At 43.6% G+C, this 27,488-nt stretch overlaps 1 protein-coding gene and 1 long non-coding RNA gene across 3 annotated transcripts; both read right to left on the minus strand.

Moving 5' to 3' along the window:
• Nucleotides 1–1,486: 1,486 nt before the first annotated feature.
• LOC138968927 (UPF0462 protein C4orf33 homolog) lies at nucleotides 1,487–24,191 on the minus strand. Of its 2 annotated transcripts, none has more exons than XM_070341602.1 (5): nucleotides 24,052–24,191; nucleotides 19,927–20,105; nucleotides 3,442–3,499; nucleotides 2,901–3,143; nucleotides 1,487–2,443 (listed from the first exon to the last, which is right to left on the minus strand). In XM_070341602.1, the coding sequence occupies exons 1-5, from the start codon at nucleotides 24,072–24,074 to the stop codon at nucleotides 2,335–2,337; spliced, it is 612 nt and encodes a 203-aa protein (XP_070197703.1). In that variant the 5' UTR covers nucleotides 24,075–24,191; the 3' UTR covers nucleotides 1,487–2,334. The 2 variants fall into 2 exon arrangements, with proteins under 2 accessions (XP_070197703.1, XP_070197702.1); XM_070341601.1 differs by lacking the exon at nucleotides 24,052–24,191 and adding an exon at nucleotides 22,222–22,377.
• On the minus strand, nucleotides 4,236–6,775 carry LOC138968924 (uncharacterized). Its single transcript, XR_011456321.1, has 2 exons — nucleotides 5,641–6,775; nucleotides 4,236–5,101 (listed from the first exon to the last, which is right to left on the minus strand). It is a non-coding gene; the product is annotated as an uncharacterized lncRNA (long non-coding RNA).
• Nucleotides 24,192–27,488: the final 3,297 nt, after the last annotated feature.

A 27,488-nucleotide genomic window follows, 5' to 3' on the forward strand; every position in this document is an offset into this window, starting at 1 on the left:
ATGCGATTTAGCGTGAGATCTGACTTGAATATCAGATGCGATTTAGCGTGAGATCTGACTTGAATATCAGATGCGATTTAGCGTGAGATCTGACTTGAATATCAGATGCGATTTAGTGTGAGATCTGACTTGAATATCAGATGCGATTTAGCGTGAGATCTGACTTGAATATCAGATGCGATTTAGTGTGAGATCTAACTTGAATATTAGATGCGAATTGTTGTTGTTGTTGTTGTTGTTGTTGTTGTTGTTGTTGTTGTTGTTGTTGTTGTTGTTGTTGTTGTTGTTGTTGTTGTTGTTTTCCGCATGTTTGCACGAAGAAGGAAAAGGATCACAGAATTCTAATTAAACAATAACCACTCAGTTCACTTTCACTAAAATTGCGCTCATAGCTGAAAAATGTTTTGCAATAATACACAATTTTGTGAGTGGTTATTGTTTAATTAGAATTCTGTGATCCTTTTCCTTCCTTCCTTTACTGAGCACACGTTACAATGATCTCAAAACGTTTGTTGTTGTTGTTGTTATCTCCGAAATATCGCTGAAAATCATCAAGGTTTCCCCATTTCTTTCAGTTGCTACTGTTCCGTTGTTTTTAAGAAACGCGGCACAATCCGCACACCTGCTGACGTCACGCATGATTGCATCACTGGTGATTGGGAGATGTTCATCAGATCCCACACCTGCACAGCTAATCGGCATGTGCTTGTATGCATATAGAGTTGTGCCGCTTGCCTTGGTCGTGCTGATTACCTCCCTTGTTGATGAAGCTTGAAGGTGTGATTGTAATAGACTGGTTAAAAACAACGATTGTACAATTGCGCGCCCCTCCCCAGTGTTAGTGTGTGTGTGTGGATGTGTGTGTGCGTGTGTTATGTGTGTGTGTCAGTGTGTGTGTGTTCTGTCTCTTGCGTTTTTTGTTAGTCTGTCTTTTTGGTTTGAACTTCCGCTGCCTGTATGCGTGAAATTTGCCCCAAGTGAGGCCAAAAAAAATAATAGGTGTGGTTACAGTAACATAGCCAAAAACAATAGGGTAGGAAGGTAGGCAATCATTTTTTTTTTGTTTTTAACTTTTTTTTCTAATGTGTACAAATTAAACCTACTTGACAGGGAAATAAGTGTGCGACTCGGGCGCTTTCGCTTTCATTGCGTTTTCTGCACTCGTTTACTTGTTTTGGGTATTTTTTTGACAAATGTAATAAAAAGTTATTGGGTCGGCCCCCAAAAATAGGGTAGGTCGGGTTACCGTAACCACACCTATTTTTTTTTAGGCCTGAGTAGATCGTATTTTTATTTATACGCAAGACAAGGGGATAAGGACATTTAGAAGAGAGATGTTTCTATATTTCCTTTATATTGCATTGGCCCGCCAAGTCATCGAGCAACACGCATTCAAATACATGGAATTTGAGGTATTCATTCAATCATCACTCAGGAAAATAACAACAGTAAAAACAAACAAACAAAACAAAAACAAACAAAATGGTTGTTTCTTTAATATTTTATTGCCGTAGTGAGTCAGTCAGCGATACGGATTCAACTCGGCCATGGAAATATTCGTTCTGCGCACAGCAAAACAATGTCAACAACAAACAAACAAACAAACAATCATACATCATTTTTAAAAAAAAATAAAAAAAATAAAAAAAACACACAAACAAACAAAACGTGGTTTTTTTTTAAAAATACAGTATCAATCGGCCACATGCATTGAACTAAATGGAAATATTCATATACCTCACACATGACAACAAAACCCACCAGCAACAACACAACTACAGCAACAAAAGTAAACAATAAAAACAGTCAAACATTAAACGACAATAGCAACTTAGGGCAACTTAAAGCGAAAAAAACTTGGACCCCGGGAAATATGTCGACGGTTCAGTGTTCACAAATTGGCAGTGGATTTCTTTGAAACTAAAACTGTTTGAGACAAAAAATATAATGCAGTTATGTGCGCTCTTCCACAATTCTAGGCAGACATTGCAAGCTCAAGCAATCTTGTAAATCATCACAGATCTGATCAGGCTTTTGTCAGAAAAAGAGCATCCTTCTACTTAGAAATATACCAAACCAGTATGACCTGTTTTCTGTCCAGAGTTTTCAAATTTCGTTGCATTAGTTTTGTATCTGACACCCATGTCGATTTGCGAAATAAGTTCAGCGCACACAGAGAGACAAAGCCAACTTGGAAAAAGAAAGCAGCAAGGATGATATGTCCGTCTCTAGGCGGAAGGATAATCTTACCTCATATAAAAGCCTGGACAAAATGTGGTGGTTTACATAATGGTTTACACAGGAAGGAATGTATTTTTAACGTCACCGCTATAACTAGGACGACGGTGGAGGATATTTGTTCCACAGGTCGGAGGGTGTTGCAGTCACTAGAGATGGAGAAACTCTGCTCATATCGATGTCACCGAAATATTCTAGGCGATGACTGAAAGAAAAATCATTGCAGCATTGATGGTAAGTTCACCTTGCACGAAAGAACTGATACATGCAATGACTAGCTGTCTATCTGTCTGTCTGTTTCAGTGTTTCTGTTTGTCTGTTTGCCTGTCACACGACACACACACCCAAACCAAACCCACACACAGACACACACACACACAAACACACGCACACACACACACACGCACGCACATACACACACACACACGCGCGCGCGCACGCACACGACACACACACCCAAACCAAACCCACACACAGACACACACACACACACACACACACGCACAGCTCATTCACCACCAAAATCATATAGGTTGTAGGGACTATTAAAACAATTATTTGTTATGCCCCCAAGGGTTTTTACCGTGACGGCGTACAAAACAAAAAGAACAGAAAACAATAACCAACCAATCACTACCACAAGCAACCAAGCCAGCACTTACAAGTCAGGAGTATCATGGTGTTGTGTTGCAGGGTAAAGAGCTTCATACACTCTGTCCTCCCCCTCCCCGTGTATTGCAAAGGCGTTGAACTTGGTAACAGAGGGTGGCAGGTAGGATGCGGGTACCACTGCGCTACCGTGCCACCTGTTTCCCGATATTTCAGCTTTGAACTCCAGTAGTGGCAGTTGTTCCTGTACGATGTTTCTTCTGCCGTTCAGTATTAGGACGAGATGCTGACCATGGCTGTAACATGACAAGATGGGGAATATTATGAACTTACAAACAAACAAACAAACAATGAGAAAACGGGCCAAACAAAAACAGACGAACATGAACGATTTGAACCGAACACACAACTGAATTGAAAAGCCCTGACGTAACAGCCCTGATTTAGTGCTGAGTAAGGATGGCAACACTTACTGTGGCTATAAGTAACATCAATTAATTCACTAACTGATCATCAATTACTGCTTTAGCATTTAGTCTATAAACTGATTCAGTACACGTATCAAGTACTGAACAAAATCATGTTCATACTTACGGACATAGTTCCACTTCGACATACTGGTGCTTGTCATTCATGAAGAAGGCCTCAACGACTGCAAAAAAAGACATCTACATTAAAAAAAGTTTTTAAGTTTTATATGCAACAATAATTACAAACCCCTGCCTACTCCCAAAATAAAAGTTACATGAACGAAGAAGACGAACTGAAGTTAGTTCTGCTCTAAGGGACGCAACCTCTACGATCGAGTTAAAATCTTTCTACAGCGGTTACTGCCCTTAGAACGAGAACTTAAAACACACACTCCAGGTGTGCTCAACGGCGGTTGGGGCTCAGCCAACCGCATCTTATAGGTAAGACCTTACACGGTCTAATAACCGCCCAAATATGTCCAACAAAGGTCACAATGGGTCAAATAAGACCGAAGTAAAAATCTAAGATAAACAAGGAGGTGCCAATCACATTTTTGAGTTAGCCCCGTTCTCTCCGTACGAACTATGCCCGGGAGAGGATTTCCTACGTCCTCTTGCGAGACTTGCACGGATCGAACTTATCAACTTCCACTCTCTCACTCAAATGTGATAAAAATACAAGAAGAGTGGTTGGAACTAGTTTTGAACTCCCAAAATTTACTTGGGGGGAGCTCTAACCCAAGGCCTGCCGTGGGCTCGTGTCTCGAGACCCCGTTGAAGGATAAGACAAGAACCAGGAAAAACTTGGCCAATTGGAACTAATTAAAAAGATAAAATAATTTCACAAAACAGAACAAACGTAGGAAACAGTTACAACACAAACTCGCGTCTGCTTTCACCACCACGACACACAATAAATGTTGTCACTTTGTACTTTATTGCTTAATATAATGGCAGCTAATACACATACGTACAGACAAGACGAGTTCTCAGAGGATTGGTGGGCTTCAGCCTGAGCGTACAATATCTCTGTCAGGCGACAAAAGGGTTAATCCCATGCTAGATCATTCTCATACATCCACAGGGCACTCACTGACCCCAATACTAGCAGATCACACAACCATCCTTTTATCAAAAAATTCAATACACTGTCCTCTTCACAATGCCAACTATTACAAACATCCCTACCATGGACAATGTCATCACAACTTCCGGTTAAAGTTTGGATTACACTATACGGGGAGAGCACACTTGACGTTCACAACAGTCACAAACAATGATTACCGAGAGAACCCCGTACGACAATAAAACTAGATCTAAAATAAAAAAAATAAAAAATAAAATATAAAACTGAACCTGAACCTAAACTAAAAACCGAAAAACCTAAAATATGAATCTAAAACTGAATCTAAAAACCAAAAAGCTAAAAACCCCTTAGGAAAGAGTAGTCTACAAACGACGTCTGCTCCCTGTAAACACAAAAGCACACACACCCAGGGTACATTACTGCCTGTTTCACAGTGGGTATGTACATCAAGGTATTACAACCTCTTACCTGCTTTCCCTGTGTTGGAACATAATTTTCTTCACAATGTCTGTCGTAATTCTTTCAATACAACTCATTAACAAAACTAACACTACATTAATAACACATTAATGCCATCTTGTTCTTCACTGAATTCAACTATAAGCAAAGGAAAGAATGTACGAACCTCTTCTCATGCCTTTTCTCTTGGTCACGCTACCTCTGACCAAAACATGAAAACCGCGGCATCCTCCTCCATCTGCAATTATTACGGAACTATCAATAGCGATTAAATTAACAATTTTGATTTCCTGTCGTATCCAAGATGTTGTCATCTCAGATTACCGACTGACTTCACTATGAAATTAATACTTTTCCCGAAAATCTACCACAATTTATGTTTTATCATAGTACACTTTCTTCGAATACTGTGTACAACACGGTTTAACAAACATAGTCTCGGCTGTCACATCACGCTTCCACTTCAACTCTTAATCTTTCCCTTTTTGATCCCACAACGTCAAAAATAAGACTGTCTTTCACAACTCAACTAAAAGTTCAATTTTCTGATCAATCGTTTTCAAACCCATTCCTTATAACTACCAACATAATATTCTCCCAAAATATCATCCTATTTTACCAATATACCTGTGATTAATCATCAATTTTCATCAAAAATATGATTTGCACCGGCGCCATCCACAAACAGGCTTTTCTCACAACAAGCACCACTTCAAATCCAACAAAGTTTCATCCTTAATCTCACCATCGATCATACACATATAAAATCAAAATTACCTCCACGTCTGGCATCACAATCTACCACATTAGATCACCGGATGCTGCCAAGAATCTCTATTTCTTTCCCGATTCTTTTCTCAATACTACGCCAGCATGTCTTCTCGACTTCGCAGTCAGGCGGAAAAGGAACATCTTCGCGCGCGTCTCCAGTCACATGACCCAAAAATACTCTCCTGCCAAAAACCTAAATCCTTCAGTACTCGTGATTCAAACCACTTTCCAACTCACAAATCCTTTGTGAACTCATACCCTGTCAATCAAAATAAAATCTTAATAACACAAAAACGTATTTTGTTGTCAAAACATAATTTGCAGCAAATCTACATTTTAACCTCAGCAACGCAAACCCTTTTTGACTAACGTAGTTGTTTCCCCTACACCGCAAATCCCTCGCACTTGGTTACACACTCCCCAACTCGAACGTCGGCTCCTGACGACACGCGTCTCCCAAAACTAAGTGTCTACCTAACCTCGGCTACGAGCCTACGAGCAGGAAACTGGAAACACACTACGAGCATGTTTACTAAAAACCCGAATTCACCTTTATACATCACATTATATGCAACCCACCTCTGAGAACCATGGACAAACATGACATAAACAAACTTCACCGTCATACTACTACACGTAAACCATTAACCAACATAAACAACGGAGCATTGGAGTCCCAAATCACTAAGGCCGTAGGAAATAACAAAAGTGCCGAGGTTGAATGTCACAGTGATAAACCCCGTGGATCATCTGCATTCACTAAAGAAGTGCAAATACCACTCATCACTGTCTTCGCCCAACAACGCTCTCACTAAACCAGCTAACCACAGCAGTTAAAACTCCAATCCATAAAACCATAAAGAAACCAAAACTCGAATCATCCTTAGCTTCAGCACACAACCAATCCCAGGTTCAGCACTAGATCACGTGAAATGCTGTGTCTATTATGACCACCAGCACTGACAAACCAGTGTCCCAAGATCAATGCTTACTAAAACCATAACTGAGCTACAGCACCAGAAAGTTTGACAAAACCCGTTCTCAATCGTGCTTTTAACAGCCACGGTCAAAACTCATCTAACCCTCTAATAGCCAAGCGCTCACACCACGCTCCTGTCCTACTCTCATCAATTTCACAACTGTGAAACCTAACAAAGCTCGCGTTTAACTAACACGTAAAGATTATGCACTACCGCAGTCGTAACGGCTAATGGCGTCACCACCTAGATCTGGTTCGAATGTCACCATGACAACACACGAGCTGCACCTATTAAAAGGTTACATGGTACCTACTGAAAGATTACTCTACTCGCTCATCAAAGTCTTTCCCCAAAATTCCGAGTAACAACAAGACCATCATCATCACTAACTCCAACAGCTTCTAACCTTCAAAAATAAACTTTTGGCTTGCGTTAATTCTAATAACCCAACACAATAACCAACACAATATGTAACGATCGACAGTAACATCAGAATCTGCAGGGAGAATGGAGGAAATAATGATTCTCATTCAGGGGGAATATCGTTTCCCGCTCCCCAACTCCGAATCTACCGCGCTCCGGGAGAAAAATCTTAACTGTATCCAATCCACTTATTAACTAGCATGCTAATCTTAATTTCCAGTTCTGTTTTACTCTAGACTGAGCTAGTCTAATCGTCACATCGTGTTCTAAGGTGCGTGCCACCTATACCTTTACTCTCTTTTATCAAGACTGAGCTAGTCTTTCTGTGCAACGTTTAAAAGGCTTGTGCAACCATATCTGACATGTTTCTCTCTCACGCAGGACATTATGTTCATACAGCCTACTTCCCATTATTCTTTTTCACCAGATGGAGTCATACTCCATCCTGCATCGTTTATCGGCTAGTGCAACCCGTATCCATACCTTACTCGTTTTATCGAGACTGAGCTGGTCTCTTTATACAACATTCTACATGCCTGTACAGCCTTTAGATTCTCCTAACCTCCACGGGACCACCACAAAATTCCAACATCACACGTCGACAGATACAAAACAAGGTACACAACATAATACAAGAGAGCAGTAGTTATAACACAAGTCTACATCAGTAAGGACAACGTCTCTATTCCAAACAGTGGAACTTGTCCAAAAATGTTGATTGACCTCATATCCAATGACATGGCAACAATAACTCCACCCTCTCACGAAAACCAAAGTTTTCCACTGGTTAGAAAATATTTAATATCTCGTACTGTCCAAGCCGAAGCTAGACAGCGACTGACGTTACCTCCCAATCGGTTTAGGTAATGAAAGTCGATTTCAAAATTACAACATCTTCTTTAGCTGCCCTTACTAAAGGAACAGTACCCTATAACCTATCTCGTCTTCATCGGTAATACATAAGTTATAATACCACATACTCTCTACAAAACACTCGACGTCACGAAACGAAGTTTGATTGGAAAAAAATGACACTTAATAACTATAACCAACAAAACAAAAACCAAACTGGTATAAAAATAAAAATAAATCGCTACCGACCTCTTACCCTCCAGTACTTCTGGCCAACGTACACAACTGCCCCACGGTACCTAGCGGACGAGTACATCATTACACCCCCTGACCTAGGCGAACAGTTATGCACCCAATGTGTTGAGCTGACCCACCCTACCGTCAATGCTCAACCACCGTGCCTCGGATCATGATCCGACAATGGATCACAACCGCCATCACAGCCCGACAAGGGACCATGACGGCATCACGGCCCTTTTAACGGCCTTCCTTACTTTAGCACAGCTGTGTACCTCACGGACCATTCATAGCCATACTGCTATTCCTTTTATTTACACAACCACACTTACACTATCGCCACGACAGTCATCGGAATCCACATCACTTGCCTTCACGATGTTGCTTAACTTCTTCCTATATGGGTCAGATCCTGTCCTTTCACACCAGGTTCTGTCTAACTACTACATCCAGAGTCTGATCACGCAGGCTGATTGAAACAGTACCTGCCACAGGTTGGCTAAACCTCACCTGTCTCTACAAACCCTATGAGTAATCCCTTGACAACAACTCTCCACGCGTACGACGCAATCTCCTACATCCTCATCAGGAACCAACACTCAGGCTGTTGACCAACACCTGCTACAGATCGCTCAAGCGACATCTGCTTCCGTTGCTCCTATGAAAGCGCTAAGAAAACCGCTAAGAGACAGGAACCTTCTTCCACAGGAACTTAACACAACACCTCCAACAGGCCACATAGTGCCTTCATCACCGAACATATTTTAGCCGAGCGCGGTAGCCTATGCACATTTGAGTGTCGTCCTGCCGTCACTCGCTTTGGTCGTCCTGTTTTACTCCCCGAGTTGTACCTATTTGCCTCCTTTCTCGCAAGAACTTCTGAGTGACTTTCTTCCCCCGTTCTGGTGCTATCGTCTTGTGAGTCTCCCTCTTCGGCATCAACGTTTTCCCAGCCTGTTACTCCCTGACTCTTTTCCCGATGTGCTATTTTCTCGACTCTCTCTACCTCCCTTGGACTTGCATCCTTCTGTGGTATCTGTCTTACCTCTTCTGGACATCTTCGAGGCAACTCCTCCTTGTCCTCAATCAACCTTTTCACCTGCGATATATGCAGCCTCTTCCGTGCTCCTGTCTCCAATGATTCCAACAACAGAGGTGACCCATCCTCCTGGATCTGCTCCACTACCCTGTACTTCTCCGTCTTCCAAGCATCTTGGATCTTGTTTCTACCCGGAGGGTGATCCCTGATCAGCACTATATCCCCTTTCGTCGGTCGAGTTCCTCTCACCTTGGCGTCATGTCGCCTCTTCCTGTGGGTGGCCGCTGTTCCAAGATTCTGTCTTGTCAACCTGTGTATCTCTGCCAGCTTCTCTCGATGGTGCGTCACCCATTCCACACTTGAGTCCGCTTGCTCTTCCCTGCCCAACAGAAAATCCACTGGCAGCCACGGTTTTTGTCCAAACAGCAGTTCATACGGTGAAAACCCTGTCGACGAATGTGGAGTCACATTGTAGGTGTACACCAACTCTGGGAGATACCCTGTCCATTTCTTCTTCTGCTTGGTTCCCAATGTCCTCAGTAGGTCATGCATAGTCCGATTAAACCTTTCACACTGCGCATTGCCCTGGGGATGATAGGGTGTCGTCCTGGACTTCCGAACCTGGTACATGTCACAAAGAGCCTTTATCACCTCTCCTTCAAAGTTCCTCCCTTGATCCGAATGTAGCCGTGCTGGTATCCCATACTTCTGGAACCATTCTGTCACCAATATTCGCGCCACAGTGGTAGCCTTCTGGTCCTTGGTCGCCACGGCTACAGTGAACTTGGTGAATACATCCGTGATCACGAGTACATCCTCTTTTCCATCGGACGACTTCTCCAACGTGGTGAAATCCATGGCCACCACCTCCAAAGGTCGCGTGGCCAACAAGTGTCCCATTGGTGTCACCACGCTCGGCATCACGCGTTTCGAAAAGTTGCAGCGCTCACACGACTTCACCCACTTCTGAACATCGGCGAACATTCCCGGCCAATAACATCTTTCTTGCAGCAGTCGTGTACAACGTTCTATACCCTGATGTCCGGTCTGATGTATAGACTCGAACACAGTCTTCCGTAAACAAACTGGTAGCACCAACTGCCTTACTTCCTCGTGAGTAGTAGGGTGCTGAATCACTCGATACAACAGTCCATCCACTAGTCGAAACCTGTCCCACTGTCTACACAAAGTGATAAACGCACGACTCTTGCCTAACAAATCGTCATGCGTAGGCCTGCCGTCCTCACTGGTAGGATCAAACGTCAACAGTGGTCCCAATTCTGAGTCTTGTCTTTGTGCTTCCTGTAGCCTCTCCTTGGACAAAGATGGTAAAGAACGTAGTGCTTCACCCTTCACCTGGTCTTGCGCCCAGTTCACTCCTTCAGGTAGCTGTTCCCCTGCTGTGGAGGTCTCCACTCTGATCCCACACACCCTCGTTTGTTCCATGCGTTCAGCGATCGCGCTCAAATCCAGCTGTTCTGCTTTCCGAACTATGGGCAGGGCTGCGTCCACAAATTCTTCCTCTTCTATCCCATCTTCTGCTGGCATGGGGCACCTGGACAACTCATCTGCGTTCACGTTTGAACGTCCTGACCTGTACTTGATAACGAAGTCAAACAACGCAAGCTGCGCCGCCCAACGCTGTTCTGTTGCTCCAAGTTTTGCCTTGTCAAGGTGACTCAACGGATTGTTGTCCGTGAATGCCACGAAAGTTGCTCCTAACAAATACCCTCGAAACTTCTCGGTGACAGCCCATTTCAATGCCAGAAGTTCCAACTTCATCGAGCTATAGTTTGTCATGTTCTTCTCTGGTGGCCTCAAGGTTCTGCTGGCGTAAGCTATGACTCTCTTCTTCCCGTCCTGTTCCTGCGACAGGACTGCACCCAATCCTTTGAGACTTGCATCCGTTTCTAGGATAAATGGTAAGTTGTAGTCTGCAAAACCAAGCACCGGCGCCGTCGTCAGCGCTTCCTTGAGAGCCTCAAACGCCTGCTGACACTCATCCGTCCAAGTCTTTCCCAAAGGGGTCTTCTTCCCTCCATGTTTATGCTGCACCTTGCCGTACAGTTCTCCCACAGCACCGTGTAGTGGCCCTGCCAACTGAGCGAAACCTTTCACAAAACGTCGATAGTAGGAACAGAACCCCAGAAACGAACGCAACTCTCGCAACGTGGTAGGCTTCGGCCACTTCTTCACCGCGTCAATTTTCTTCGCGTCTGTTGCCACACCCTCCGCCGACACGGTGTACCCCAAGTACTCAACTGATCTCTGGCAAAACTTGCACTTCTTTGGGTTCAACTTTAGACCCAGTTCACGCAGTCGTGTCAAAACCTTCCTCAGTCTCTCCAAGTGTTCTGAGAATGTTGTGCTGTACACCAAGATGTCATCCAAATACACCAACAGGATCTGGAACAGCATGTCATGCATCGATGAGTTCATGAGTCTCTGAAACGTGGCCGGGGCCGAGGCCAGACCAAAAGGCATTCTCTTATATTCGTAGAGACCAAAAGGCGTAATGAAAGCCGTCTTGTGCTGATCACGCTCGTCCATAGCGACCTGGTGGTACCCTGAAGCTAAGTCCAAACTGGTAAAATACTTGGCTCCTTGCAACGCATCCAAAGACTCCTCGATCCGTGGTATAGGATGCTTGTCCTTCTTGGTTTTCTTGTTTACTTCACGGAAATCCACACAGAGACGTAAATCTCCTCTGAGTGCGCCCGGTGCCGGTTTCTTTCTCACTAACACTATCGGCGACGCGTATTCACTGCTGCTCTCCTGGATGATCCCTTTCTCCAACAAATCTTGTATATGACTTTTGACTTCCTCCATTTGAGTCGGCGGTATTCTGCGAAACGTTTGCGCTGTCGGTATGTTGTCATCCAACACACGATGTTTCACTCTATCAGTATACCCTAAACTCATGTCATCTTGTGTCAGACTACCCGAAAACTCTTGAAACAGTGACTGCAACTGCACAAACTCCTCATCGCTACAGTCCACATCTTCCCTGTTGACCAACCCAGACGTACTTGTTGCTTCTGATGCTTCACTGGCCGATACTGCAGCACAGTGTACAACCAATCCCTCTGAGGAGTCCTCCACCTGTACTTCCTGTCGTACTTCATGAGCAACCTTCTGCAAAGATCCCACTGGAGTCTTTCCTTGCAAGAACAAATCTTCCTCCCCTATGTTGAACAGCGGAACCTGCCATGGTCCCTTTCCCTTCACCACCGTACACGGAATCATAAATCCGCTGTTGGTAACCAACGGTTCTATGATTATCTCCTCATCATCCCGAACTTCTTGACTCCCCGTCACCATGACTGAAACTATCGACCTCGCCGCTGCGTGTACCCCGCACTTCGGTAGTCGAACTCTTCCCAGACAACTTCTCTTACCGCCCTTTGGGTACTCCAAACCCTTCGGTAAATCTTTTGCCCTCTCTATCACATTTGTCCCCAGCACAAGGTCTGGCTCACCTTTCTTCGAGGACTCGCTTGCACTCACTAGCACACCACATTTCTGGAGAACCTGTTCACCCACCTTGATATCCAAGAGCACGTATCCCAAGTAGGGAATACTAGTCCCATTCGCCGCAACCAATTGAATGAACTGCGTATTTCGAACCAAACTCTTGGTCGCGAAATATTTCTCGAACCATCTTTTGCTCATGATAGTCACCTGTGACCCTGTGTCCCACAGACACTCTAATCTGGTACCATCTACCTCCACAAAGACCATAGTCTTCTCACCTACCATCCGTGAAACCAAGGTGGAGTCTCCTTTCTTACCATCCGACGTACGACTCTCTACGCGGACGGTTGGTCGTTTAACGGACCTTCCCCTTGTGTCGCCACACCTGGACACCTTCGCCACACATGCCCTGCAGAATTGCACTTAGCACAAACTGGCTTTCCATCTGGAGTGTACTGAAACCTAACCGGCTTTCCATCTGGAGTATACTGAAACCTCGTTGACCTGGGTCCTCGCCTAAATGTCTGTCTGAATGTCGACGACAACCTGGACTGTCCACCTCCCTCGTCCACCGCCGCATCATTCCTTGAAACATTTGTCCTGCGCAACCAACCCTTCAACTCTTCCAGATCCCTGGTCATCTTGTGCATCTGTTGCCTAACATCCTCTATGCCTGTTTCGGTGGTCCCCCCACTAACACTACACTGTGCCCCAATCTGCCCTGTGACACACTTCTCTTCTGACGCCACTTTCAACCCTTCTTTGACTCCGGTGATCAACCTGTCTAGATCCTCTTTCCAATCGTCCCTACTCTCTACCTCCACCGAGTTTGCTTTTACTGTGCGACTAGTGGCTCTGTTCTTTGGCAATCCTGACTCTGTTGTCTCCTCCCAATCAATGGCTAAACGCCTTAGCGTGCGGAAGGACTGACTCTGCTGTTGCGACTGCCTTTTCAGATCTAAAACTAGACCCTTGTCTCTCACCCCTTCAATGAAATGATCGCACAGTAACTCTTCTCGAGAAACCTCTCTGCCACTTGTTTCTTGCTTCTTCACAAGTCTCTCGAACTTCTCATGCAAATCAGTTGCAAACTCTCTCACCGTTTCTCTGGGTAACTGTTCCCTTCCTGAGAATTCTTTCAAAAGAGTAGACAGAGACCGATTATCGCCATAGGCTTCGTTCAACACCTCAAATACATCCTCTGCGCCAAAACATCTCCTGCCCCCGTTTTTTACTTCACGTCTGGCATCACCCTCAACGTAAGACAGAACCACCTGCAGTCCTTCCTTCGATCCCAAATCCCTTTGTGCTAGCATTGCCCTCATCTCCATGACGAACTCCTCTACATCGTACCCCGCTCTTACAGACTCTTTTCCTTTGAATGACTTTATCTTTGGGGATGGGTACACTGCTACTGGCACTCTAGCCGATGTTCTTCTACTTGCTTCCAGGTTCGCCATGGTAGACTCATTTGCCACCCTATCTTGGCGTTCGTTTGTAGCCACAAATTGTGCTAACTCTCCCCCGGACAGTCCCATTCTAATCCCTAACCTCTCGTAGTGATCAGCCGCCCCCAGCATCTGTACTTCTTCCCTTCTTGTATACCCTCCACTTGGTGTCTGAAGATACGAAGCACCCTCACTCTCCCTCAAAGACTCATTCAGCCTCCTCATTAAGTCATCATCACTAGGATGTAGTATCTCTCTTCTCTCTTTCCTGTCCGTCATGTTGATTAACCTTATTCCTGCAATCTACACAAAAGATCTTTCCCCAGCACGACACTAGCTTTTATATCAGTACTGTCCTGTTTCACCAGCAACTTCACATCCTGTAAAGTTACTTGTTTAAATGTAAGCGTGACGTGACATTCGCACATGAAAGTGATCCTACTGTGTTCTCCCGAACTACCAATTAGCTCTGAGCTTTCTGATACAATTCCGGAGGAGGATCTCGCAAGTTCGGAAATAAATGAAAACGGTGATTTATCGTCACAGACGCAATCGAAAACGTGACCTTCAACGTTTACCAATTCGGTTGACATCTATTTTATTCCGTCAAACAGTTCCGAGGTTCGCAACTCCTTTCATTCACTTTCACACAATTCGCAAAGTCAAGGTCACAACACAAGTACAAAAAACAGTATTGACACAGGTCTTGCGTCGCGCCGCAGTCCAAGTTCCTCTTCCTTCTCTCGTCCAGCCGATCCAGATGTCGTTGTCGCAGTCGTTGCCGTTGCTCTCGTCGTTCGATCCTATTCCAATCCTAAGGGGTTCTCTCACATAAATATACACACACAAAAAAAACCCACAAACAATGTTCCAATTGGTCCAAGCTCGCCAAGTTCACATATAACTCCACACGGTGGTCCCGTCGGATGGTGCCAAATAAGACCTACCACGGTCTTATTACAGCCCAAATATGCCCAACAAAGGTCACAATGGGTCAAATAAGACCGAAGTAAAAATCTAAGATAAACAAGGAGGTGCCAATCACATTTTTGAGTTAGCCCCGTTCTCTCCGTACGAACTATGCCCGGGAGAGGATTTCCTACGTCCTCTTGCGAGACTTGCACGGATCGAACTTATCAACTTCCACTCTCTCACTCAAATGTGATAAAAATACAAGAAGAGTGGTTGGAACTAGTTTTGAACTCCCAAAATTTACTTGGGGGGAGCTCTAACCCAAGGCCTGCCGTGGGCTCGTGTCTCGAGACCCCGTTGAAGGATAAGACAAGAACCAGGAAAAACTTGGCCAATTGGAACTAATTAAAAAGATAAAATAATTTCACAAAACAGAACAAACGTAGGAAACAGTTACAACACAAACTCGCGTCTGCTTTCACCACCACGACACACAATAAATGTTGTCACTTTGTACTTTATTGCTTAATATAATGGCAGCTAATACACATACGTACAGACAAGACGAGTTCTCAGAGGATTGGTGGGCTTCAGCCTGAGCGTACAATATCTCTGTCAGGCGACAAAAGGGTTAATCCCATGCTAGATCATTCTCATACATCCACAGGGCACTCACTGACCCCAATACTAGCAGATCACACAACCATCCTTTTATCAAAAAATTCAATACACTGTCCTCTTCACAATGCCAACTATTACAAACATCCCTACCATGGACAATGTCATCACAACTTCCGGTTAAAGTTTGGATTACACTATACGGGGAGAGCACACTTGACGTTCACAACAGTCACAAACAATGATTACCGAGAGAACCCCGTAAGACAATAAAACTAGATCTAAAATTAAAAAAATAAAAAATAAAGTATAAAACTGAACCTGAACCTAAAACTAAAAACTAAAACTAAACCTAAAACTAAAACCTGAATCTAAAACTGAATCTAAAACTAAAACCCCTTAGGAAAGAGTAGTCTACAAACGACGTCTGCTCCCTGTAAACACAAAAGCACACACACCCAGGGTACATTACTGCCTGTTTCACAGTGGGTATGTACATCAAGGTATTACAACCTCTTACCTGCTTTCTCTGTGTTGGAACATAATTTTCTTCACAATGTCTGTCGTAATTCTTTCAATACAACTCATTAACAAAGCTAACACTACATTAATAACACATTAATGCCATCTTGTTCTTCACTGAATTCAACTATAAGCAAAGGAAAGGATGTACGAACCTCTTCTCATGCCTTTTCTCTCGGTCACGCTATCTCTGACCAAAACATGCAAACCGCGGCATCCTCCTCCATCTGCAATTATTACGGAACTATCAATAGCGAGTAAATTAACAATTTTGATTTCCTGTCGTATCCAAGATGTTGTCATCTCAGATTACCGACTGACTTCACTATGAAATTAATACTTTTCCCGAAAATCTACCACAATTTATGTTTTATCATAGTACACTTTCTTCTAATACTGTGTACAACACGGTTTAACAACATAGTCTCGGCTGTCACATCACGCTTCCACTTCAACTCTTAATCTTTCCCTTTTTGATCCCACAACGTCAAAAATAAGACTGTCTTTCACAACTCAACTAAAAGTTCAATTTTCTGATCAATCGTTTTCAAACCCATTCCTTATAACTACCAACATAATATTCTCCCAAAATATCATCCTATTTTACCAATATACCTGTGATTAATCATCAATTTTCATCAAAAATATGATTTGCACCGGCGCCATCCACAAACAGGCTTTTCTCACAACAAGCACCACTTCAAATCCAACAAATTTTCATCCTTAATCTCACCATCGATCATACAAATATAAAATCAAAATTACCTCCACGTCTGGCATCACAATCTACCACATTAGATCACCGGATGCTGCCAAGAATCTCTATTTCTTTCCCGATTCTTTTCTCAATACTACGCCAGCATGTCTTCTCGACTTCGCAGTCAGGCGGAAAAGGAACATCTTCGCGCGCGTCTCCAGTCACATGACCCAAAAATACTCTCCTGCCAAAAACCTAAATCCTTCAGTACTCGTGATTCAAACCACTTTCCAACTCACAAATCCTTTGTGAACTCATACCCTGTCAATCAAAATAAAATCTTAATAACACAAAAACGTATTTTGTTGTCAAAACATAATTTGCAGCAAATCTACATTTTAACCTCAGCAACGCAAACCCTTTTTGACTAACGTAGTTGTTTCCCCTGCACCGCAAATCCCTCGCACTTGGTTACACAGGTCACGTTCTTTTCTTCTTGTCGTTCGCCAATATAGGTCACGTTAAAGGCGGGTCAACCGCTGAGGCTTACAACGCGGCGAACACACTGAGAAAAACGGTCGGGGGTAGGAGGCAACACCCTGACGAGATAGAAATGTCCGTTCGCTTATTGTTGTAAACCGCCCGATACTGTCACGTTATGCTATTATTCTGATTTTGTGAGCGAATCATGAATATCTTTAGTGGAGGGGGGAGGGGGAGGTGGGAGGTAAAGGCAGGGACACCAACAATTTGAGCAAAAAAATATGCTCATAACTATTCTAATGCTACAGTACATGTAAGTTTTAAAGATCTGGAAACGCGAGCCAGTTCCATCTGTTTAAAAAACATTTGAAAAAAAATCTCGACTAAAATAAGCTCGTGACCGACCAGACATCATTTCATTTTTCCTTTTCATTGTCATTACTTTATTGTCCCATCGCTGGGAAATTCGGGTCGCTTCCTCCCACTGGAAAGCTAGCAGCAACGGAGTCGCGCTACCCAGGTGTCTGCGTGTTTAGGTGTATTCACTGAGCCACCTGCACTTATGGCAGAATGACCAAGGTCTTTTACGTGCCATTGTGATGACACGGGGGTGGGACATGGCTTCCGTCTCTGGGTCTGCAGCAGCACATAAAGTTGATCCGTGTCCGTCCCGGCCCGAATTCGAACCTGGGACCTTTCGATCACAAGTCCAGTGCTCTACCAACTGAGCAGGCTACCGGGCCCCCAGGGCTTCTCCGATCTGTCACCGTTAGAAAAGTAAAAAAAAAAAAAAAAAAAAAAAATCAGTCACAAATCGTCAGGCCTGTCATCAAAACATGACACTGCTGACCTTGAACTGAAGTTCCCAAAACAACACTTAAGTACTAAGGTCTTGGAACTGTTTAAGACAGGGTATCGTGAACTGTCGTAACATCCGTCTGAACAACCCAATAAATTCAAACCCCAGTGTTCTAAGTTCCGACCCGCATGATGTATTTAAACAGTCCCCGCCCAACCTAGGTTTTGATGATAATCAGTGATGAAAGGCCGACATACAAACAAGGTTTTACTGAACTAAAGATTAAGGCCAAAGGTGAACCAAGTTTTTGTAAACTAGCCTTTCCATTTTATGCCTTTCTCCTTTTCAAATTCCGTTTAGGCAAAACAAAGTACAAGTGTCTGACTGAGTAAAGGGTGTTGCTTATGAATAACTTAAAAAGGTTTTCACACTGGATTAGAGTCTAGTTGAAATGACTCCACCCATGCACAAGTTTGTGTGTGTAAGGGGGGGGGGGGTCACACTGGTTGGGTTACTTGTTAAGGCAAACACACATTCAAAAGGAGCGTGAATGACTAATGACACCGCCGTTTACTGATCCATTACACAGTTTAAAGTGGTGTCAGTATAATCATAGTGTTTGTGCGTGCGTATGTCAGTGAGAGCATGAGAGAGATAGAGAGAGAGAGAGAGAGAGAGAGAGAGAGAGAGAGAGAGAGAGAGAGAGAGAGAGAGAGAGAGAGAGAGAGAGAGAGAGAGAGAGAGAGAGAGAGAGAGAGAGAGAGAGAGAGAGAGAGAGAGAGAACGAACGAACGAACCAACTTTATTTTTCGAGGGTAATGGAGTAGATACAGCAAAGATCTTTTTTCATCCAGCCCTCGCCCAAGAGGGAATTAACTAAGCAGTGCATAATATTAAAGCAGGAGAAGAAGCAAAACAAAAACATAAAAACATGGTTATTAAATCAGACAAAGAGAAAAAAAAATGTTCATAGCATACATGCCAACATGGTCATTGGTAATGGTATACATTAAAACACACACTTTGACACACACGGTCACATGCACACAGACACACACAGACACACATGCACATACAGACACACACGCACACACAGACACACACGCACACACAGACACACACACACGCACGCACGCACGCACACACACACACACACACACACACACACACACATACACACACACACATGTACACATTGTACACATAATCATAATGTATGTGCAAAATCCATGAAGAGAACAACGTAAACAGAGAGAGAGATTATATAAAATGATTATACTAGTAGATCTTCATGTACTTATCAAAGAGCAGTACCTGATCGCGGCATTAAGTGCCACACGACGATGAAAAAACAGCAGTACCTGATCGCGGCATTATGAGAGAGAGAGAGGCAGACAGACAGACAGACAGGCACACAGGCAGACAGACAGACCGACTAACTGACTGACTGACTGACTGACTGACTGACTGACTGACAGACAGACAGACAGGCGGACACTGAGACCGAGACTGACTGGAGAGAGACAGCCAGAGAGACAGAGAGACAGAGAGACAGAGATACAGACCGGGACAGACTGAAACAGAAACACTGGAAAAACATTATGCGCGCTCCGGCTTAGTACGGTGTGTGCATATTTGTCTATCTGCATGTCTGCTACTCCATGAGCATATATGTGTCCGCATCTCAGCCTCAATCGAAGCACAATCACCCCGCACCCTACACCCACCCCCCCCCCCCCCCCCCCACCACAAATCCCACCCCCTTGGCATCGATTGTGATCAGTGCACTTCAGTGGCATTGCACCAACCCTCATAATCCCATAGCTGGGGACACGGTTGCCCCGATGGCGCAGCGGGTGCAGGAGGCGAGCCGAAAAAAGGCGCGTGCACTTCCAGACGACACCCACTTTGGTCTTCTGCCAGGTGCACGCGCACGGGCTCGTGTGTCACGGCCTTTTTGTCCCAGGTCGTTTGAATGTCAAAATCCCTGTTGAGCAATAAAAAATCAAAAAAATCATAACGAGATACAATAGAAATCAAAGTAATAAAATGTGATAAATTCAAAAAATAGAGTAGAATTAAATAAATGTATGAATGCAATAGTAAAAGCAACTAAAAAACAGATTCTTAATCATTTCTCGGTCAAGTTTTCAGAATCTTGTGTCATATTAGTTGTATTAGGGTAATACATTTCACGTTGCTTATTTGTGTGTGTTCCTTTTTTGATGATATTGTTACAAAATTGATGTTGTGTTGTTGTGAGCTTATTGTTCTATTATTATGTTAGGATTAATATACATGTACAATGTACATTCAATGTTGATCTAGTGTGTTTTTATTCATAGTTAATATGTAAAGCGCGGACGAGAACATGGTTTGTGCGGTTTGAACAGAGAGACTCAGTGAGAGAGAGAGAGAGAGAGAGAGAGAGAGAGAGAGAGAGAGAGAGAGAGAGAGAGAGAGAGAGAGAGAGAGAGAGAGAGAGAGAGAGAGAGAGAGATGACAAGACAAGACAAGACAAGACAAGACAAAGACAAGAAAAAATCGTTACTAACGAGGTAATGGCATAAGCAAACAGGTGCTTTTTTTACATCCAGCCCTCGAGAGAGAGAGAGACAGACGGGGACAGAGAGAGAGAGAGAGAGAGAGAGAGAGAGAGAGAGAGAGAGAGAGAGAGAGAGAGAGAGAGAGAGAGAGTAAGAGAGAGATAGAGAGTAAGAGAGAGAGAGTAAGAGAGAGAGACAGAGAGAGAGAGGGGGAGAGAGAAGGAGAGAGGGGGAGAGAGAGAGAGAGAGAGAGAGAGAGAGAGAGAGAGAGAGAGAGAGAGAGAGAGAGAGAGAGAGAGGCTCAGAGACAGAGAGAGGGACAGAGACAGAGATACTGAAAACCGGAGACAGACAAACAGAGAGAGAGTTCGTAATCTGATATTGAGCAATATACAATGAATTACTGTCAATGAGAGCCGGCGGGGCATATGACTGTGTAGATGTAGCCTATCTACTTCAAGGCTGGGCAACAAGACACGCCGGGTGACTAACTGTGATCACACTCAGTCTCCGCCGACACTGAGCCGTGGGAATATTGACATGACAGCACACACACACACACACACACACACACACACACACACACAAACAGATATGAAAACAATCCGAAGAAGAAATTGAGGAAGGAGGGAAGATAGGGAAAAAACTAAGAAAAAAACACAACAAAGAAATGAACCCGACCAACAACCTCCACTTCCCACCTTCATCCCAGCCGCCCCGTCTACCACCCCCCCCCCCCCCCCCCCCTTACTTCATCAGTCATCATTCGATGGTTTCAACAAGAAGGTGACAACAAGAAGAAAACGGCCGCCTCGAATGATACGATGATCCACTTGAAAATCAGTACTGGTAGCTTTTACAAATACATAGAGGGTCTCTAAGATCTTCACATCGTGTTTCCTGATCTTACACAAACACAGGCTTCTGTGCCTCCAACGTCAATGTACATGCCGTATTCAATTTACTGTTGTTTCCTTGGCCGACCGGCTCGGGAATGCTAAGACAGAAACAGTTAAATTAACCCTCGCGACCCTGGTCTTTCGCTGGAGGTTTTGAGAGCTTATCATTTAGGTCTTTATGTTGAAGATTTACTCAGTTCCCACGCCAATCGCGGCGCTGCCAAGCCTTTTGTTTTCAAAACCGCAAACTCTCCAAAGTTGTTGACCCGCTCATGTTGTTGGTGAAAGTCAGCTACTCGTACAAAGTTCAAATCCCGTTTTGAGGGCACGCTATGTCTTTCCCGGCTCGTCAAATTATTGAAGCATATCGAGCGAAACAGGTGAAACATAACGAGGTCCTTGTCATCAAAGAGATGCCGCGGGTTGCCTTGTTTGTATGACACACAGCCACGCCCCCCCACACTATTGCCGCGGTGTCAAGCTTGACCTAAAAATGAACCGAGAGCTTTCCCCTGTCTGGGCTTCGCCGAGCTCCAAAAGGGTAAGCGCGTTGTGAAAATTTGGATCGATCACGCCGCTGAATACAACCTTTGTTGGCGAAGTGGAGCCCAACTTTGAATATTTTCTCTCGGCGTTTGCAAAAGACTCAAACACTCACATCGTGTGGAGAACACTCGCCTTTCCCCGTTCCTCCGTCGTGAATGACATCGTCTGCTAGGGGGGTCACATGACCATGTTGTGACCTCCCCTTGTCGCACACTACACGGCCATATTGAGAGACGCGTCGTGTGTCACACACACAGGTAAATCTGACAAGTTTTCCAGGTCAGCTCCGAAGTTACCTACCTCGTCGGGGTGTGTGAGATTTGTATAAAACTTTGTGTGGATTGGATATTTCCTGCACCAGACATTTTGGAGTCCACAGGTAAGTTGATCGCTGTACAGTGAGAATAGAAACGATATGATTGCGTGGAGACTAGTCAGAGAACAAGCACGATTGCATTTCTTTCAGGTGTTATTCATGGGTATACACTTGATAAACATGCGGAGACGATCCAGAGCCGGGGGTTATGTTGCAAACCCAGGAACTATCAAATTGCATTGTTGCTGTAGACTGTTCGTTTGGTCTTTCATACACAGTCGATCGTTGTTAGAAACTCAGTGTCAGGCCGTATCGAACTAAAACAAAGTGAAACTAGGCAAGAAAAGCAAACAAAAGCGTTGTATGGCTTTGTTTGCATAGTGACATAGGTTATCACTTTTGGTTGAAGGTAACGGTATAAACTCTTCCCCTGTGCCTTTCTCTTCTACTGCTTATGCGCGGTCAGTAGACAGTACTGGAGGTATACATTCTGCCTAGAATTTTGTGTCAGTGCTAAGCCAGTATAATTATAAAGGGTTTGACAAAATAAGAAAGTAAGGTAAAAAAAAGATAAAAAATAAAAGATAAAATTTTTTTTTTTTCCAAATGCATTTATGGTTGCAGTTGAGCTTTGGGTATAACTATTGGATTTCTTCTCCTCAGTATCTCAGTATTTTTCAATGAGAGGGCCAGGAGGTTGTTATCTTATTACAATAATTATTGGTACTACACATGCGTACACACACACACACACACACACACACACACATGCGTGCACACACACACACCCACTCACAAACACACACACACACACACACACACACACACACACACACACACACACACACACACACACACACTGTATTTGTAACTTGAAGATATCTTGAGTGTGTTTGTTTGTTTGTGTGTGTTTCATATCATATATATTCTCATCAGTGTCTGTTTGTGAGCCATCAATCATTTAACAACTACCAGCATGCACATTCTCATCAATGACTATTTGTTAGCCAACAATCATCAACCATTTAACAAAAACATTGTGTAAAATTCCTTTAGGAACCAAATATTCAAATATGAATGGGTTATTGTCTTTCATCAGTCAGGCTTTGTTGTTCTGCTTCTTATATTGTTGGTTTTTGTTTTTATTTATTTTTTTGCAGCTCTGGCAGTTTGCATCTCTTTTTACATTTGGTCAAGTTTTGATTCAATGTTTTAACTTGGGCTGGGAATCGAGACGAGGGTGGTGGTGTATGTGTGTGTGTGAAAACTTTCAAAAAATCTGTCAAATACAGCTGTACTGTTGTATCAAAACGCTTTTCCTTAAAAACTAGAGCTCATACTTTGTGTGTGTTTATACCTGTGCCTGTTCAGCTAGCAATGAACGACCGTGCCATCAATCATGACAGCCTGGTCCTACATGTACTAAGTAGATTGGAGTATCGACAGCATCCCTTTAAGCCTACACCCTGTCGTGATGACTAAGCCCAAATCTTCGATCAGACTGTTGCTTACAGTAGTACAGTGGTACATGTAATGTGTGGCCCCTCCGATCAGAGGACACCTCTCTTTAGTTTAAAGGACACCTGCTGGTGTCCCTTTTTCTATTAAATATCTACCAAAATATACCTGCCATGACGGGACATCTGCATTGTAGGGACACTTTTGGCTAGTCCCAAGGGTGTCCTTTCATCGCAGGTACCACTGTAGCTTTACATTGACTCTCGTTGGTGTAACACTGGGAGTGTGCATCCGTGATGTCTGTGAGGTAGAAATCGATGAGTCGTAAGCTGCACCTTTGACAGCCCTTGGACTGCAAGTGTGCTCACCCTTTACACGCTCACTGAAAATACAGGGGGGGATTGATTTTGTTAATGGAAATGGAAGGCATGACAGAAGGGAAAACAGAAATGGGAGGGCAGAGTTGCTGAGAATTAAATGTGCCTGGTTTAGAGACTGTGTTGAGTCTGCTGTCATTAAGGGCATCATGGCATTACTCTTGGGATTTTTGTGTGTTTTTGGGTCATCTGTTTCTCTGCCAGTTTTATTGTCATGTATTTTATTAAGCGTTATATAGACCTGTGTGTTGTGTGAATTTTGATTCTTAGAAGGGGCGTTTATCTGTAAATAGAATCTGAATGATGTGTTGAAAACGTATTGATGTTCTATCAGTGCACTTGCTGGCATCATTGTAGATGTTCGTGTAACCACTCAGTACTGTGTCACCCAGTCAGGTCATGTCTCCTGATTATGATGGTAGCCAAGTCAAGTAATGGTACACTTAATGAGCAGTGCCAGTGTAGCATAGAAGCGTCAATCAATGGTGTACACAAATCATTGAAGGTGTCATAATAATATTCACACATGTGAGTGGTACATACGACGTAATATTGACTCCTTTTTTCATGATTTTTTATTTTTATTTTTTTTTGGGGGGGGGGGGGGGGGGGTATGTTGTCATCATTAAGAATGGTGGCAAAATTGTCAAGTCAGATGTTAACCAAATCAACGGGTTTAAAGTTATATCAGCGGTTTAAAAGTTATGTCCAGAGTTATGTCACCGACGGCAGGCCTAACCAGTAGTGTACAAACAAAAGTCAGCATGACATCACAGTCAACTGTGAGTCAGTGTAGTGTCTTGCACGAGGTCTTTTGGGGGACAATATACACTACATGTTGGGAAATGTGTCAAAATTGAGGAAGCCTTACGTATGCCATATCAGCGGTTTCAAAGTCATGTCAAGAGTTATGTCACAGGGCTTACCAGTAGTGTACCCACAGAAGTCAGCATGACATCACAGTCAACTGTGAGTCAGTGTAGTGTCTTGCACGGGATCTTTTGGGGGTCAATATACAATATATTTTGTGGGTTTTAGGAACTGTGGCAAAACTGAGGAAGCCGTACGTGTGCCGAATCAGTAGTGTAAAAGTTATGGCCATAGTTATGTCACAGCTCTATCAGTAGTGTACAAATTAGGACCACCGTTACAACTTACATCACGGTGTAGTGTCTTTCGCCGGGTGTAGGGTACACAGTGTGTGTGGGTGTTGTTAGAAACGGAGGCAAACAGGTCGTGTGGCGGTGATAAGGGCCAAGGGTTACCTGACAGGTAAATACTTGGGGGACCTCTTGCTGATCTTGGCATGTTTTTACCTGTTTGGGGGATGCTTGTGACCTTAAGTATAGAGCTGCATGGTGGTGAGTATGCAATTTTCTTGTCCCCTGAGGTTGGCCAGGTACAGACAGTGACTAAGAGATTACTGGATTCTGTCTCTGATGGTCAAAACGACAAATTAAATCTGGGTGTCCAGGTAGGGGGTGGGTGGTTGGGTAGCATATATTATAAAGACACAAGCAGGCGCGTACGTGCACACACACACACACACAGACACGCACACACACACACACACACACACAAACACAGACACGCATACACACACAGACACGCATACACACACACGCTATATATGTGTGTTTGTGTCTCTCTCTCTTCATTGAAACGCGGCAATTTGTGCTGCGCTTGCACTATCACATTGTTAGTTCATGCGTATCGCCCACAACCGTACCAGACCTTCAACCATGACGTTTTACCACTTTTAAAAGACGCCTTTCTTCCTTTCACGGATCTGTACAAGCTGTCGCGTGCACACAAGATATCCGTTAGCTTGCCAACATTTGGGGAAAAAACACACACAGAAAACAGTCTGGTTACTCGGCTTTCTGTGTAAAATTGGACATGTTATTTCTGTGCTGTATCCAGATTAATTTCGCAAGATTACACGTATGTGAATTTCCACCGTTGAACATAGTATGTTATATATTATATATACACATGTCAAACTTCATCATCTTGATTTTAAAAGGAATGTGGCTTTAAACGAAAAACACTCTGGTGTGAATCGTTGTGACACTCAGTGAAAGCTAGCTCCCTGTGTCCTGTGGAGTTGTTTACGGTCTTGGGGACGGTTCCCTGACTTCTGGTGTGGTTTGTGGAAACTCAGTGAACCAGAGAACATTGCTCGTTCTTCCATCACCAGGTCGCGCGATGGCTTCAGGTCTGAGACCTTGGAGTTCTTCAGCATAGGTACCTTCATTAAGCGTGTTGTTGGTAGAGAAAGAAACCTTTGAAATATTTTCAGGAAAGCTGGAGAATAAACCCTCGCCGAAGACTGTATTTTAACTTTTGTCGTGAAAACATTTTTGTCAAACTTTGAATTATCATTAATTACGTTTATGCTGACTTCATGCGTATGTTGAGACAGATAATCATTGTTGTCATGCTACAGTGATGACAAAGAATCGTTGTGCTTGGCTGAACCGGAGCCATTTTTATGTGTATGACAATTGCTCCCAGATGAAGGACAACCGCTAATTAGATTTTATTAGACACAGGACTTTAGTTAATGTTCACGGTATTCATTTATATGTGATACGTGACGGGGCGACTCGGAGATGAACTTGGGAGCATAGTCGGAAGAGAAAGTAAATAACTTTGAATTATAATTGAAGAAAAAGAAGAAACAAAAGGCAAGACTGAAACAGAACACAGGTACGGAGAAGCAAGAGAAAAGAAGAGTTTCGTTATATTTTATTCTTCTATCTCACCATACCTTCAAAAAAAGCCGTGTGCATAAATTGTACTATTCAGTGTGTGTAAACGCACCATGTGTGCATGTATGCGTATTGTACTGCCGCACAGCGGTTTCGTACACAGAGATTAAATGTTGGCATGCCAGGCCAGCATGTCAAAATATCTTTCGCTGTCAGTTGTATCCATTCATACTGTAAGTATAGGATAGCACGCAATGCATGTGTATGTATATTTGATTTGTGTAGCGGTTTTGTACCTAGGTATTTTGATTTGTATGTGGCATTGCAAACCAGAATGTCAAAATATGCCTTTCATGGCCATTTTGTCCTGCTGTCGGCAATGGTGGAGACTGATACTGCTATGACATGTTGTTTGAAGAAGTGATTGTTTAGTTGAAGCACTTAGCCTATTATTATAGCCACGGTGCATAATTATGCCTGTGACTTTGTCGGTGCAAACGTATCGACGAAGCAG

This window comes from Littorina saxatilis, linkage group LG6 (assembly GCF_037325665.1).
Source record: "Littorina saxatilis isolate snail1 linkage group LG6, US_GU_Lsax_2.0, whole genome shotgun sequence".
Taxonomy (NCBI): Eukaryota; Metazoa; Mollusca; class Gastropoda; order Littorinimorpha; family Littorinidae; genus Littorina; species Littorina saxatilis.

What these genes read in the sequence shown, in the direction of transcription:
- LOC138968927 (XM_070341601.1), bottom strand. Translation starts at nt 22,271, where the DNA reads ATGTCATTCACGACGGAGGAACGGGGAAAGGCGAGTGTTCTCCACACG. An exon ending in GCGAGTGTTCTCCACACGAT is followed by an intron (nt 20,106 to 22,221) that starts GTGAGTGTTTGA and finishes ATTGCTCAACAG; the next exon opens with GGATTTTGACATTCAAACGA. An exon ending in GTCGAAGTGGAACTATGTCC is followed by an intron (nt 3,144 to 3,441) that starts GTAAGTATGAAC and finishes GTCATGTTACAG; the next exon opens with CCATGGTCAGCATCTCGTCC.